At 43.5% G+C, this 17,203-nt stretch overlaps 1 protein-coding gene across 6 annotated transcripts in view; it reads left to right on the top strand.

The window, feature by feature from the left end:
• The window catches only part of asb2a.1 (ankyrin repeat and SOCS box containing 2a, tandem duplicate 1), a 50,233-nt gene extending 33,357 nt beyond the window's left edge, over nt 1-16,876 (top strand). For 2 of the 6 annotated variants that reach the window (XM_078234273.1, XM_078234272.1), the window contains exons 9-10: nt 8,834-8,987; nt 13,938-16,876. In XM_078234273.1, coding sequence (XP_078090399.1) covers nt 8,834-8,987; nt 13,938-14,083 — 300 coding nt within the window. In that variant the 3' untranslated portion in view covers nt 14,084-16,876. Of the gene's footprint in view, nt 1-156; nt 622-8,833; nt 8,988-13,937 lie in introns of those variants that run through there. The other 4 variants (XM_078234274.1, XM_078234277.1, XM_078234276.1 and 1 more) reach the window with 4 other exon arrangements.
• Nucleotides 16,877-17,203: the final 327 nt, after the last annotated feature.

Raw genomic sequence — 17,203 nt, 5'->3', positions numbered from 1 at the left:
GGTGCATTGGCCTTGCTAAATTCTCCCTCAGTGTACCCGAACAGGCGACGGAGTGTGGCGCCTGAGGGATTTTTACAGTAACTTCATTGCAGTGTTAATGTAAGCCTACTTGTGACTAATAAATAAACTTTAACTTTAGCATTTCTAAATTGCCAGTAATGAAAATTGGAAAAGCTGGAAATACTAAACAGTTCTAGCAACATCTATGGAGCGAGAAACAGATCCTGCTGGAATTTTACCGCCCCGCCTGCCACGGGAATCGGAGCGGGTGAATGGTGGAAGGTCCGTTGATCTCGAGCAGGATTGTATGGTTTCAGGACGAGCGAGGCTATAAAATCCCGCAAATTCAGGTTGATGAACTTTCATCAGTATTTCCCTAAGACATCACATTCAGCTCTTCAGCACACCCTGACATAATGAAGTAGAAACTGATGTGCATTGCGGTTGTGTTTTGATTGCAAAATGGGTGCAAAATATACCAATTTATCAATGGGTCGAACTGTACCATTCTGCCCAGGCTTTGTTCCAATGTAAAGTTCATGGGACCTTACTTTTTGGTATCTTGGGCAAATATCTGAAATGGATGTCAGTCCCTTAAATATCTTAAACCTTTTAAATGCCAAAAATAAGCCTTGTTATTTTTAGTCCAAACTTTCTAAGCCAATATGTTTTCAACCTTTAAGCCAATTTTTAATCCATTTCCAAGGCTCTACAGTTTTGAACTCAACACATAACTTTATTTTCTATACAACACTGGTATAATAAGTCTGCGGAGGCAGAAGTCCCTTCACCAAAATCCCTTTATTTACAAACTCTAACAGCAGTACAGACTGCTAGTAGTTAGCAGTTTATCTCCGGCGGTGTCCGAGGAACTGACACTCCCCGTTAAGTACAGGGCAAAGGCTCCCTGATTGGCCCATCAATTGGATCCTTAATCAGGGAGTTCATACTCCAATAGACCAACCTCAATGGCCTGATTGAAGTCATTACAACTGACATATGCTGTCTGAACATCTGGAACATCACGACATTGCCCTTTCCACAGTCAGACAGGATTATTCCCCATGTGTGATCCTTGTTTACAACGTTGTCATTGTACAGATCATTTTCAAATTTGCTCCTATTAATCACAGTTCATAGTTGCCTATGACTAACTTATGGCCATTCAAGTAAATCACATCAAATATCTGAAGATTTAATTCCAGTGGATCCGTCACGATTGTGTCCATTGATGCCTTGCAGAACTGTCTTTGCTGGAGGTTGCATTGTCAACATGGGACTGATGGCCACCTGTGCCACTTTGAGTGCATTTGTGGCACCTACCTGTGCCATGCATTGAGGTGGGCAGAGGAGGGCATTGGCAGGCCACCCTATGACACCTCGTGCTAGGGAGCTGATCCAGATTCCTCTTTTTAAATATTTACAGTTGTTAAGCAACCTAATTAGTCACTTGTTGAGCTTAACCAGCCCAATTCAAGGGCCCATTCAGTTCCATCTTTAGGCCTGTATGCTTCCTCACACCCAGCATGCCATCCTGCAGTTCCATGCTGGGTCCTACCTGAGCCAAGGAAGCATTTTTTGATTTGAGTTTTTTGATTTGATTTATTATTATCACCTGTATTGGGATACAATGAAAAGTATTGTTTCTTGCGTGCCATATAGACAAAGCATACCATTCATAGAGAAGGAAACAAGAGAGTGCAGAATGTAGTGTTACGGTCTTAGCTAGAGCGTAGAGAAAGATCAACTTAATGCAAGGAAGGTCCGTTCAAAAGTCTGACAGCAGCAGGGAGGAAGCTGTTCTTGAGTTGGTTGGCACATGACCTCAGACTTTTGTATCTTTTTTCCCAACGGAAGAAGATGGGAGAGACAACATCCAGGGTGCATGGGTCCTTAATTATGCTGGCTGCTTTGCTGAGGCAGTGGGAAGTGTAGACAGAGTCAATGGATGGGAGGCTGGTTTGCGTGATGGATTGAGCTACATTCATGACCTTTTGTAGTTTCTTGCACTTTTGGAAGTAGGAACTTCCTTTGTCGGGAGGCTGCTCTCTGATGATAATTACCTTGTAAGGTTCCCTCAAAAAAATCCTGGATTTGGCGATTTTCTGCTGAGTATCCACCTGCCAGCCATGTTGCAGCAGGAATCTACCAAACCTCAAAGAAATTCAGACTAGATTGTCCAGATTGTGAGAAACATACTAATCTGAGCAGTTCCTTGCTCTCACAATCCAGACTTGATCTCTCCTTGCAGAGGTTATGCGGGCCCACAATAACAAACATGGAAAGCACTGCTGCCTCACAGCACCAGGGACCCGGGTTCAATTCCAGCCTTTGGTGTCTGTGTGGAGTTTGCACATTCTCCCCGTGTCTGCGTGGGTTTCCTCTGGGTGCTCCAGTTTCCTCCCACAGTCCAAAGAGGTGCAGTTTAGGTGGATTGGCCATGTTAAATTGTTGTTTAGTGTCTCAAGATATATAGGTTAGGGGGAATAGCGGGGTCCATATGTGGGGTTACGGGTGAGATGATCTTTTGAAGAGTTGGTGCAGGCCCATTGGGCTGAATGGCTTCCTTCTGCACTGTAGGGATTCTATGATACAACTGCTACAGAGCGCAGGACAACATTCACACATGCGTGCACACACACACACGCCTTTACAGCTAAAATTCAAAGTTTTCAACCAAACATTATGTTAGAAGGGATTCCAAATAAACCTTGACTTAATACCATTGACCACACAGCAGCCGCTGTCAAACCTGTTGATTATCTGCATTCCAGCCAAAAGCTTGCCAATCCAGTGACTGTGGGACTAAGCTCCCTCTGCTGGATTTATATATGTAATTGGATATTATTTTTAAACACCAAAGAATATTTATTTATCCAAGCAAGTTCTATGGGACATCATCCTGTGAGTTACACAAATTCAGTCATTGAATTACCTTTAATAATTTGAAACATTTAAAAATAGTTTTATGTGAAACCCTAACCAATAATCCTCTAATCTTTCATTTCTTTGCTGCTTCTAAGCAACACACTTTTGCTCATTTTAAAGTTGACTTTAAAACTCCGAATTCTTGCTATCAAATAGCTCCTTAGTGTTTCCCCATCTTATTCACTGCATTATTAACATCCCCGTGCACTCCCTGTTCCTCTAACACCAGCTACTCCACGTTTCCCTTCCTTCTCTCCATCTTTCCAGATATTCAATCAGCCACTCTGCTTCTGTGCTTTGCAATTCCCAGCCCAGATTCCTCCTGCCTTCTCATTCCCTTCCTTTCTTTCCAAAACCTCTTCAAAATCTCTCTTTGACAGTAACCTCTCCACTTTTCCTTGCTTGATGCATTCTTTCATTGCCTTTTGGAATGTAAAACACATGGAAACATCTTCCTGAACATAAGAAGATGTGAATGGTCATTGATAAATGAATTTTTGTAGATAGTGTCAAGATTTCATTATTGAGCATTGTCATGGCATTCTGCTATTCAATCGATTCTGTTTGTATACATTTGTACTATACTTAAGACATTGCCACGGGATTTCCTTAGGGCATTGTCCTAGATCCAAACAACTTCATCTGCTTTATCAATGCCTTTCCCACCATCATAAGGTCAGAAGTGGGGTTGTTTGCTGATGATTGCACATTTTTCAGTCCCATTCACAAATCGTCAGTCACGAAGCAGTCTGTGTCTGCTTGCTCTAAGTCCTAGACAACATTCAAGCTTAACCATTGATCAGAAATCAGCTATATAAATACTGTGGTGATAAGATCAAGTAAGAAGTCTCACAACACCAGGTTAAAGTCCAACAGGTTTATTTGGTAGCAAATACCATAAGCTTTCGAAGCACTGCTCCTTCGTCAGATGGAGTGGAAATGTGCTCTCAAACAGTGCAAACAGACACAAAATCAAGTTGCAGAATACTGATTAGAATGCGAATCCTACAGCCAGCCAGGTCTTAAAGGTACAGACAATGTGGGTAGAGGGAACATTAAACACAGGTTAAAGAGATGTGTATTGTCTCCAGACAGAACAGCTAATGAGATTCTGCAAGCCCAGGAGGCAAGCTGTGGGGGTTACTGATAATGTGACATAAATCCAACATCCCGGTTTAGGCCGTCCTCATGTGTGCGGAACTTGGCTATCAGTTTCTGCCTAGCGATTCTGCGCAGTCGTGTGTCGTGAAGGCCGTCTTGGAGAACGCTTACCTGAAGATCCAAGGCTGAATGCCCGTGACTGCTGAAGTGCTCCCCAACAGGAAGAGAACAGTCTTGCCTGGTGATTGTAGAGTGGTGTTCATTCATCCGTTGTCGTAGCGTCTGCATGGTTTCCCCAATGTACCATGCCTCGGGACATCCTTTCCTGCAGCGAATCAGGTAGACAATGTTGGCCGAGTTGCAAGAGTAGGTACCGTGTACCTGGTAGATGGTGTTCTCACGTGAGATGATGGCATCCATGTCGATGATCCGGCACGTCTTGCAGAGGTTGCTGTGGCAGGGTTGTGTGGTGTCGTGGTCACTGTTTTCCTGAAGGCTGGGTAGTTTGCTGCGGACAATGGTCTGTTTGAGGTTGTGCGGTTGTTTGAAGGCAAGAAGTGGGGGTGTGGGGATGGCCTTGGCGAGATGTTCGTCTTCATCAATGACATGTTGAAGGCTCCGGAGGAGATGCCGTAGCTTCTCCGCTCCGGGGAAGTACTGGACGACGAAGGGTACTCTGTCCACCGTGTCCCATGTTTGTCTTCTGAGGAGGTCGGTGCGGTTTTTCACTGTGGCGCGTCGGAACTGTTGATCGATGAGTCGAGTGCCATATCCTGTTCTTATGAGGGCATCTTTCAGCGTCTGGAGGTGTCTGTTGTGATCCTCCTCATCCGAGCAGATCCTGTGTATACGGAGGGCTTGTCCACAGGGGATGGCTTCTTTAACGTGTTTAGGGTGGAAGCTGGAGAAGTGGAGCATCATAAGGTTATCCGTGGGCTTGCGGTACAGTGAGGTGCTGAGGTGACCGTCCTTAATGGAGATGCGTGTGTCCAAGAATGCAACCGATTCCGGAGAGTAGTCCATGGTGAGTCGGATGGTGGGATGGAACTTGTTGATGTCATCATATAGTTGTTTCAGTGATTGCTCACCATGACTCCAAAGGAAGAAAATATCATCGATGTATCTAGTGTATAGCATCGGTTAAAGGTCCCGTGCAGTGAAGAAGTCTTGTTCGAACCTGTGCATGAAGATGTAGGCATATTGAGGTGCGAATTTGGTCCCCATGGCTGTTCCGTGTGTCTGGATGAAGAACTGGTTATTGAAGGTGAAGACATTGTGGTCCAGGATGAAGCGGATGAGTTGTAAAATTGCATCTGGAAACTGGCAGTTGACGGCATTGAGTACTGACGCCGTTGCAGCAATGCCATCATCGTGGGGGATGCTGGTGTAGAGTGCCGAGACATCCATTGTGACGAGGAGTGCTCCTGGTTCAACTGCTCCATGTGTGCTGAGTTTCTGTAGGAAGTCTGTAGTGTCGCGACAAAAGCTGGGGGTTCTTTGTACAATGGCAACGCAGCGCAGAGTCGCTGAGCAGAAACTGATAGCCAAGTTCCGCACACATGAGGACGGCCTAAACCGGGATGTTGGATTTATGTCACATTATCAGTAACCCCCACAGCTTGCCTCCTGGGCTTGCAGAATCTCACTAGCTGTTCTGTCTGGAGACAATACACATCTCTTTAACCTGTGTTTAATGTTCCCTCTACCCACATTGTCTGTACCTTTAAGACCTGGCTGGCTGTAGGATTCGCATTCTAATCAGTATTCTGCAACTTGATTTTGTGTCTGTTTGCACTGTTTGAGAGCACATTTCCACTCCATCTGACGGAGGAGCAGTGCTTCGAAAGCTTATGGTATTTGCTACCAAATAAACCTGTTGGACTTTAACCTGGTGTTGTGAGACTTCTTACTGCGTTCACCCCAGTCCAACGCCGGCATCTCCACATGGTGATAAGATCAAGTCAGAGCCTAGGAATTTTGTGGCAAACAACTCACCTCCTGACTCCCCAGAGTCCAACTTTGTTAAGGCCATCAGATTCCATAGAATGGAATACTGTCCACTTGCCTGGATGTGTGCGACACCAATAGCACTCAAGAAGCTCAAAACCATCCAGGACAAAGTATCCTGTGATTGGCATCCCATCCATCGCCTTAAACATTCACTTCCTTCAACACTGGTGCACCATCTACAAGATGCACTGCGGCAACTCACCTAAGTTTCATCAACAGCACCTTCCAAACCAACAGCTTCAACCACCTAGAAAGACAGGGGCAACAGACACGTGGGAAAACTACCACCTACAAGTGCTCCTGTAAACCACACACTGTCCTGACGTTGAAGTCCAGGTATATCACTGTTCCTTCACTGTCACTGGGTCAAAATCCTAAAGCAACACTGTGGGAGTAGCTTCACCACATGTTTCTGCAGTTTGAGAATTTCTTTTTTAATTCGTCCATCGGACATGGGCGTCGCTGGCTGGCCAGCATTTTTTGCCCATCCCTAGTTACCCTTGAGGGGGGGGGGGGCAGTTGAGAGTCAACCACATTGCTGTGGCTCTGGAGTCACGTGTAGGCCAGACCGGGTAAGGACAGCAGATTTCCTTCCCTGAAGGACATGAGTGAACCAGATGGGTTTTTATGACAATTGACAATGGTTTCATGGTCACTGTTAGACTCTTTAATTCCGGATATTTTTTATTGAATTCGGATTTCACTATCTGCCATGGCGGGATTCGAACCCAGGTCCCCAGAGTATTACCCCGGGCCTCTGGATTACTAATCCAGTGACAACACCACTATGCCACTGCCTTCCCCTAAAGTGGCTCACCATCACCTACAAGGGCAATTAGGATGGGATGTAAATGCAGTCCTTGCCAGCAATGTTCATATCCCGTGAATGAATAAACTAAGAGTACATTAATGGATTGAAAGACAGGAATCGTAGTGGGTGGGACGCGGACAATGCAAAGTTCCATTGACCTCGGGCGGGATTTGCCAGTCTTGGGATGAGCGTGGCCGGAAAATCTCATCCTATAATTCCCAATAGAGGAGTTCCCATTAAACAGAGTTTTGTTTTCTCTTTATTAACATGCTGTTTGATTTGGTAACTGTAATTTCCGTGGGATACAATCAGGAATGTTAACTCCATTGGTGTCATCTAATGTTCCACTGTAGTGACCAATCAGAGGTATTGCTCCAAGGGATTATTTATTATTCTTGGAAAGGTACCATTTTGACTCGAAATTTTACATGAATGAAAGTGTAAATAATCATAAGATCTCACAGAATATTGAATTTCTCAGATCAGTGATGTACTGTATGATAGAGTGTTGGTTCATGACATCACAAAACACTGAACCATGTAGGCATTGCCGATTATCTGACAGGTCTGCAGGGCCTCAGGAAATATTGGATAGTAATGTAGGGACTAAAAGATTATTGAATAATGAAGTAGTCCCTTACAGTATATTAAACCATAATGTAGGTGCTCATAAGATATTGAAGCGAACCTCAGTAGAGAGTATTAGATGGTGGTATATGGGGCTGGATATTCAAAGGCTCAGCTGGTCAGGACACAGTGCAGACACCATTTGAAAATTGCAGTCCAGGAGGTTATCTCAGGACCCCAGTGCTGCCAGGACAGTCTCACATTTTCAAATGAGGGGAAGAGTTTGTCAACTACATTTAGAAGTTTTATACAGTGCCAGCAAGGAATCAAACCTGAAACCTTCTGATCCGTAGTCAGATGTGTTATCCTTTGCTTCACTGGCCCCAATGCCACTGGGGGGAGGAAATAGAGCACCTGCTCACTGCCAATTATTGGCCCATTAAGCTCATTTAGGAGCTTGTTTGGGCTTCAGTCTGATGCATGTCAATAGACACAAAGGGTGATGAGTGTCTGGAACAAGGTGCCAGAGGCAGTAGTAGAGGCGGGTACAATTTTGTCTTTTAAAAAGCATTTGGACAGTTACTTTTTTAAGTATACCAGATGGGTATAGAGGGATATGGGCTAAACACGGGCAATTGGGACTAGTTTAGTGGTTAAAAAAAAGGGTGGCATGGATAAGTTGGGCCGAAGAGCCTGTTTCCATGCTGTAAACTTCTATGACAGTCAGTTTCAGAATGGGGCCAAGGAAAAGTTCATAACGTACCGGAAGAAGTTACCAGGTTGATGGGCAACCTGTGCAGGAACTTGCGCATTACCTTGGTTTAGCCCATTTTGCCCCTTTGAGCATTCATCCTCGAGAGCCTTCTGGTGGGTGCCACTTGGCCACCTTTGCTGTAATATCCAAACTTAGGAACTAGGAGCAGGAGCAGGCCACTCGGCCTCACTCGACCATTCAAGAAGATTGTGGCTGATCTGATTGCAACCTCAACTCCACATTGGCGCCTACCCCCGATAACCTTTCATTGCCTTGCTTAATAAGAATCTATCTACCTCTGCCTTAAAAATATTCATAGAAAATATTCAAATCTTACAAAATATTCTGCTGGTGTCGAAGAGGCAGCTCCCTTTCATGTGAGCAATGCAGTTGAAGCAGAGGGTTAGGACATGGAATCCATTCTGGTGTGGTCTGGTACCTAATCCATGTAGAAGGGAAATCATCCCTATTTGTGTCAAAATGGACAGATGCAACACCAACACCTGCAATATCTGGATAACCCAGGTTTGACCTTTCAGTCAAAGTAACATCACAAAATTCAACAATTTCATGTAATGTTAATGTATCTCAAACTAATTAATGCTGCAACTTTGTACAGGAACAATACACTTATCTTATTTGTCTTGTGATCCCATTTTCAGTTTTGTGAAATGGTGTCTACACCTGGAATTTACAGATGGGCTGGGCCAATCATTGATGTCTTACTGGACTATGTCGGTAATGTCAATCTCTGTAGTAAACTGAAGGAACATCTGGACAGTTATGATGAGTGGATAAATATCAAAGCAAAATCAGGCAAGTATATACAAATAAATTTGAAATTTCAGAATTACTTGATTGATCTGTTATAGCTTGATGTGTAATGGTGTGAAGTGATGTGTTAGTTGTATTTACTCAACTTTTCGCAATAACCAGATGTTTTAGTGAATAAGAACATTTTAGGAATGATCCTTCACACTGGAACAAAGTCTTTTCCAGTCTTTCCTATGGTTGGATCCCAATTAGCAGTAGTTCTTTTCCAGTGGAAGGGATAGAAAAACAGGATTCAGGGCCAGATTTCCTGACCCCGATACCAGCAGGCATCGGTGGAAAGTCCCACCCAATGAGTCAGCTGAAGGTATAATTTGGTGTTGAATTCTAGACACCACTGGCGATCCTTTCCTGCCCACTGTTAATGAATACATGTTGATGAATACATGTTGATGAATACATGGCGGCCTTCACGACACACGACAGCGCAGAGTCGCTGAGCAGAAACTGATAGCCAAGTTCCACACACATGAGGACGGCCTAAACCGGGATGTTGGATTTATGTCACATTATCAGTAACCCCCACAGCTTTCCCCCTGGTCTTGCAGAATCTCACTAACTGTTCTGTCTGGAGACAATACACATCTCTTTAACCTGTGTTGAATGCTCCCTCCACCCACATTGTCTGTACCTTTAAGACCTGGCTGGCTGTAGAGATTCGCATTCTAATTAGTATTCTGTAACTTGATTTCTGTGTCTGTGCACTGTTTGAGAGCACATTTCCACTCCATCTGACGAAGGAGCAGTGCTCCGAAAGCTTATGGTATTTGCTACCAAATAAACCTGTTGGACTTTAACCTGGTGTTGTGAGACTTCTTACAATGAATACATGTGGTGCAGAGAGGAAAAGCTAACACAAGAATGGATGGCAAGTATCATTAATCTTGCAACAATAATGTCAATAACTGCAACAATAATGAAATGTATTTATATATTGCTTTTATGAAAGCAAAATGCTCCAAGGCATTTCACAGGAGCATTGTCAAATGAAATACAATACCAAAGGAAATAATAGGGCAGATGACCAAAAGCTTAGTCATAGAGCTAAGCTCAAAGGGACATTTGAGGAAAGGAAATAAAGATGAGAGTTCGAGAGGTTTCAGGGGCTGGTGGTGAGGAGAATGATGTGGAAATGCCGGCATTGGACTGGAGTAAGCACAGTAAGAAGTCTCACAACACCAGGTTAAAGTCCAACAGGTTTATTTGGTAGCACAAGCTTTCAGAGCGCTGCCCCTTCATTACCTGATCAGCTCCGAAAGCTTGTGCTACCAATTAAACCTGTTGGACTTTAACCTGGTTTTGTGAGACTTCTTACGATGAGGAGAATTCCAGGACTCAGCCTTGGCTGGTGAAGGCCTGGACTTCAATGGGAGAATGGTTTAAATTGAGGATTCTCAAGAAGCCAGAATTGGTGGAGCTCAGATATCTCGGAGGGTGGGAGAGTTGGAGAAGGTAACAGATATGGTGAGGGGCAAGGCCATGGAGGGATCTGAAAACAGGGAAGCAATTTTTAAAATGGAAGCATTGCTTAACCAGGAACCAATGTCTTCACTGTCAGCTATCCCTTGATTTGAGGATAACCTCTACTCAGCATCGCAAGTTTCTGCCATGATTCAAGAGGTTGATTCTTGACTCAGAGATTTTTGAGCACTAGGGGCAAACTAGGGGCAGTGGGGTCTGGAATGCAGGATTTACTTCCTTTTCTTTCCTTCTTTGGCACTGCTTTATCTCATCATTAAGACTATGTGACTCAAAGCGTGATGCAGCTTCCTGAGCAAGCTGTCGCAAATTTAAACCATTGGTAGCAAGCTCCTCCCAGTAAATAATGTCAATGTCTACAGGTTTCATTAAGAACTTCGGAGTATCACAGTCACGTAAGTTGTCATTCGTGACTTTGCTGTTTCAGTACTTTGACAGGAGTGGATACTCTTTTTGGAGGGATTCAATCATGGGATTCCAGGAAAGGTGAGAACAGATGATAACACGGTGGTTAGCAAAGCGGCCTCACAGCACCAGGAACCCGGGTTCAATTCCGGCCTTGGGTATCTGTGTAGAGTTTGCACATTCTCCCCGTGTCTGCATGGGTTTCCTCCAGGTGCTCCAGTTTCCTCCCACACTCCAAAGATGTGCAGTTAGGTTAATTGGCCCTTTGCGTCCTGAGATATATAAATTAGGGGATTAGCAGGGTAAATACGTGGGGTTATGGGTCAGTGCAGACTCATTGGGCTGATTGGCCTCCTACTGCACTGTAGAGATTCTATGATTCCAGATTTGAGAAGTGACAGCACATTCAAGAATGTTGGAGAGGAAAGAAAGGTAGCAAATGAAATGTTAATTTGCAAGGACACAGGGCTTTTCTTTTTAAGGAGTTGGTGATGACGCAGATTTGAAAGAACGTTTAATAAATGAAACCTAATACAAAAGTTGATTAATTCTGCAAAACATCTCTTGCCCACTGTCTTAATTTCATTATGTGCTATTTTACATATTTTTAGATATTGGAAACATCAGTATTGAATGGAAATTTTGTGTGTGAAATATTATTTATAATTAATGTGTTTAAAGCAATATTTTTCCCCAAGGCTGGCCTGTCTATGCTAAATCAAGCACTTGTAATGCTTGCCTAAAGTTATTTTCTCTGCCATTTCAATAGATGGGTTGGCCTATTGATTATAGTAAGAAGTTTAACAACACCAGGTTAAAGTCCAACAGGTTTATTTGGTAGCAAAAGCCACACAAGCTTTCGAGGCTCTAAGCCCCTTCTTCAGGTGAGTGGGAATTCTGTTCACAAACAGAGTTTATAAAGACACAGACTCAATTTACATGAATAATGGTTGGAATGCGAATAATTACAACCATTCCAGTCTTTAAGAAACAAAACAATGGGAGTGGAGAGAGCATCAAGACAGGCTAAAAAGATGTGTATTGTCTCCAGACAAGACAGCCAGTGAAACTCTGCAGGTCCACGCAACTGTGGGAGTTACAAATAGTGTGACATGAATCCAATATCCCGGTTGAGGCCGTCCTTGTGTGTGCAGAACTTGGCTATCAGTTTCTGCTCAGCGACTCTGCGCTGTCGTGTGTCGCGAAGGCTGCCTTGGGGAACGCTTACCCGAATATCAGAGGCCGAATGCCCGTGACCGCTGAAGTGCTCCCCAACAGGAAGAGAACAGTCTTGCCTGGTGATTGTCGAGCGGTGTTCACTCATCCGTTGTCGCAGCGTCTGCATAGTTTCCCCAATGTACCATGCCTCGGGACATCCTTTCTTGCAGCGTATCAGGTAGACAACGTTGGCCGAGTTGCAAGAGTATGTACCGTGTACCTGGTGGATGGTGTTCTCACGTGAGATGATGGCATCTGTGTCGATGATCCGGCACGTCTTGCAGAGGTTGCTGTGGCAGGGTTGTGTGGTGTCTTGGTCACTGTTCTCCTGAAGGCTGGGTAGTTTGCTGCGGACAATGGTCTGTTTGAGGTTGTGCGGTTGTTTGAAGGCAAGAAGTGGGGGTGTGGGGATGGCCTTGGCGAGATGTTCGTCTTCATCAATGACATGTTGAAGGCTCCGGAGGAGATGCCGTAGCTTCTCCGCTCCGGGGAAGTACTGGACAACGAAGGGTACTCTGTCCACTGTGTCCTGTGTTTGTCTTCTGAGGAGGTCGGTGCAGTTTTTCGCTGTGGCGCGTTGGAACTGTTGATCAATGAGTCTAGCGCCATATCCTGTTCTTATGAGGGCGTCTTTCAGCGTCTGGAGGTGTCGGAGAAGGTACGGCATCTCCTCCGGAGCCTTCAACATGTCATTGATGAAGACGAACATCTCGCCAAGGCCATCCCCACACCCCCACTTCTTGCCTTCAAACAACCGCACAACCTCAAACAGACCATTGTCCGCAGCAAACTACCCAGCCTTCAGGAGAACAGTGACCAAGACACCACACAACCCTGTCACAGCAACCTCTGCAAGACGTGCCGGATCATCGACACAGATGCCATCATCTCACGTGAGAACACCATCCACCAGGTACACGGTACATACTCTTGCAACTCGGCCAACGTTGTCTACCTGATACGCTGCAAGAAAGGATGTCCCGAGGCATGGTACATTGGGGAAACTATGCAGACGCTGCGACAACGGATGAATGAACACCGCTCGACAATCACCAGGCAAGTCTGTTCTCTTCCTGTTGGGGAGCACTTCAGCGGTCACGGGCATTCGGCCTCTGATATTCGGGTAAGCGTTCTCCAAGGCAGCCTTCGCGACACACGACAGCGCAGAGTCGCTGAGCAGAAACTGATAGCCAAGTTCCGCACACACAAGGACGGCCTCAACCGGGATATTGGGTTCATGTCACACTATTTGTAACTCCCACAGTTGCGTGGACCTGCAGAGTTTCACTGGCTGTCTTGTCTGGAGACAATACACATCTTTTTAGCCTGTCTTGATGCTCTCTCCACTCCCATTGTTTTGTTTCTTAAAGACTGGATTAGTTGTAAGTATTCGCATTCCAACCATTATTCATGTAAATTGAGTCTGTGTCTTTATAAGTTCTGTTTGTGAACAGAATTCCCACTCACCTGAAGAAGGGGCTTAGAGCCTCGAAAGCTTGTGTGGCTTTTGCTACCAAATAAACCTGTTGGACTTTAACCTGGTGTTGTTAAACTTCTTACTGTGTTTACCCCAGTCCAACGCCGGCATCTCCACATCATGACTACTATTGATTCTAAACAGGCTAACACCTCTGTTCAAAATTACTCAGTGAAGAAGTCCTGGCAAACTTGCATCCCTTCAAATGTAACTGAGTTTTTATTACATCCTTTCTTAAATGTTGCATATACCCGTTTGCTTGAGAAAGGAGACAAAGAGCTTTCAACTGCAGTTTTTTGTTCACAACAGACATTGTTTCCATTGCTCACCATATTTTAATTTCAATCTTTATTTAGAGCCTCCAAGACCTCTTGTCCATCTTTGCAGAATTAGAGTTCGAAAGCTTTTGGGACGTAAGAGATTAAAATTTATTGAAGTTTTACCTCTACCTGGCAGGCTGCAAAGATACTTGGAGTATAACTGTACAGATGATTTGATGTAAATTTAGAAGCCACACAGCAACGACGAGAAAAGCAACTGCATATTACGGAGTGCAGCCAACTGCAAATTATTTATGAAAGAAAGTAAAGCTTCACGGCATAACAAGCACGAAGTTAAAAGATCCACAAATTAATCGTGGACAGATTTCAAGAGGACTACAACGGAATGAATAAGTACTGGAAGGTTGGAAAATAATGTCAGAGCTTTGGGTTTAATTAGTTCCACGTAGAGGAACCTAAAACAGGGCGTACTGAACAGAAACATTTTAGAAATGCACAGTGTGCTAAGTCAACATTGAAATGAGAAAAGGTACGCTGAAATTTAGTGTACATGATTCCTGACGAAAGGGTCATCAGCTTTTCTCTCCACTTCCAGGTGCTGCCTGACCTATTTATTTCTGGGATTTCACGCTTTCAATTCAGATTTCTGAGTGTTCACGTTTTTTTTTCTTTTTATCACTTAGATTTTAACATTTTAATCTGTACATAAACAATGTGGAAAGTGTACCAAAGTCCATGTCAGAGATAACCTGTTGCATCAACATGTAAGATAAAGATTTTGTAACCATTTTTCCACAAAGAAACTAACTGATTGTTCAGTTTTTCTGCAGTTCAGGTCAAATTTTGCCCAAGGGACTTAGCTTCAGTTTGCACCTTGCGATGAGAACATACAAACCATAATAAGTTCAAAGCCATTTAAAATCTAAATGTTGATAGTAGTTTGATACATTTAATTTTTATGTTTTATTTTAATATAATAATTATTAATCTATACGATATTGACTTGCAGCAAAATATGACTAATTATGGGTTTCTTGATGTCACAAGGAACATCACAGTGACTGAAGAGCAATTAATATTATTGGTTTTTGTTGCACTGATAGCAAATAGTTGTTGTAATATCTTCAAAAATGTTCAACTCTTGAGAATCTTGGTCTTAAGTGCACCATTATAGGATTGAGCCATATAGATTGAGCAAGTTCTAATTTTATGCCATAATCTGCAGTGGGTTACCTGATTTAACATAGAAACATAGAAGATAGGAGGAGGCCATTTGGCCCTTCGAGCCTGCTCCGCCATTCATCACGATCATGGCTGATCATCCAACTCAATAGCCTAATCCTGATTTTCCCCATTACGTTTGATCCCTTTCGCCCCAAGTGCTATATCCTGCCCCCTCTTGAATACATTCAATGTTTTGGCATCAACGCAAGACAGCAGTTAGAATATAGAAACAGGAATGGGCCATTGAGTATGTTCCACCATTCAGTTAGATTATAGCTGAGTCTTACCTCAACTACAGTTACGCATCTTTGCTCCATATTCCTTGCAATCTTTACTTAACAAGAATCTATTGAACTCAATCTTGAAAATTGCATCCACAGCCTTTTGAAGGAGTGAGTTCCAGATTTCCAACACCCTTTGTGTAACAAAAAGTGCTTCCTGATTTCAATCTGAAATAACCTAGTTCTAATTTTGAGATTATGCTCCTCATTATGTGCTCCCTACCAGAGGAATCTAGTCTACTGATTCCCTTTATCATTTTAAGCACCTTGACTAGATTGAACCTCAACTTTCTAATCTCAAAGAATGCAACATTAAGCTTCTGCATTCTTGGGCTAGGGAAAGAACGAAAGAATTATTCATGTTTCCGCTAAACTAAAGGCAAAATACTACAGATGTTGGAATCTGAAACAAAAACAGAAAATTCTGGAAAATCTCAGCAGGTCTGACAGCATCTGTGGAGAGAGAATAGAGCCAACATAGATGTTGTCAGACCTGCTGAGATTTTCCAGCATTTTTTGTTTTTGCACCATGTTTCCAACCCAGGTTGTCATCCACTGATTGCTGGTGGGTAAGTGAGTGAAAGCCAACATCACATCAGGTCAGGGTCAAACCATTCACTCAAATATCATGCCAACACTCAAATGTGTAGACCCAACATGAAGAAAGGACTTGTGGGTGAAGTGCTGAAAAACTGCCAACATATACCAGAGCGTTAGACGATAATGCCTTCGGAAGGTAGGGGAAACACCAGGAAAATATACGCCTAATTGGATGAGATTAATCCCTGTTTATCTAAACTGGGTCAATGGCAGTTCTGAATTTTTTCATATATTCGGTGTATTTCAGTGCCAGTTTCAGGAATTTCATTGCACTGGTCAGACAATTCCGTTCTTTGAGCCACTCTTGCAACCCTGAGGCCTCTTTGTACTGATATCGACAATCCAAGACAAATTCAGGATTATAATGCTGTACACGTACTCAAATCTGATTGATGTTATTGCAGTTCATTGTATTTGCAACTCCAAATTAGACTTGTCAGTTCCAAGACTGGGCAGGGTTGGTTATGAGGAGAGTAGGAGGAGGGGAGGTGGGTTCATGGTGCGAATGCTAAGACTTGCTTTGCTGATGATAAATGTTCATCGATAACCTTAATAACCTGGATGATTAATGTATCTACATTACGATGAAACAGAAATAAAAATAATGGTTTATTTTGTTTGTAGTGACTTAGATTCCAGTGTAGTATCTCAGACATTTCAGGATAGGCCATTCAATTTTTGTTTGCATCAGCATGGCACTGATCGTAACATCCATCCAAAGGAGACTGCTAGCCTTTATTTTCTCTGTACTCAACTCTGGGATCCACTGATAAACAGACAAAAGTGTTTGGAATTGCAAGAATATCACTTGTTTTTTGTAGTTTTATGCACTGAAATGTTTCGATTTTTTAAAACTTAAAATATAATTTTCTGACTGTGATTCTAATAAAAGTATGCACTTGGACTGAATCTTTGTAATTCGCTTCTCTTTGAAAATTAATCACCACAGGTGGCATGGTGGCACAGTGGTTAGCATTGCTGCCTCACAGCGCCAGGGACCCAGGTTCGATTCCCGGCTTGGGTCACTGTCTGTGCGGAGTCTGCACGTTCTCCCCGCATCTGCATGGGTTTCCTCCAGGTACTCCGGTTTCCTCCCACAGTCTGAAAGACGTGCTGGTTAGGTGCGTTGGTCATGCTAAGTTCTCCCTCAGTGTACCCGTACAGGTGCCGGAGTGTGGCGACTAGGGGATTTTCACAGTAACTTCATTGCAGTGCTAATGTAAGCCTACTTATGAC

Source organism: Mustelus asterias, chromosome 18 (assembly GCF_964213995.1).
Source record: "Mustelus asterias chromosome 18, sMusAst1.hap1.1, whole genome shotgun sequence".
In the NCBI taxonomy this organism is placed as follows: domain Eukaryota; kingdom Metazoa; phylum Chordata; class Chondrichthyes; order Carcharhiniformes; family Triakidae; genus Mustelus; species Mustelus asterias.
Note: the sequence above shows the minus strand (reverse complement) of the source record. Positions and strands in the feature narration are given on the sequence as shown.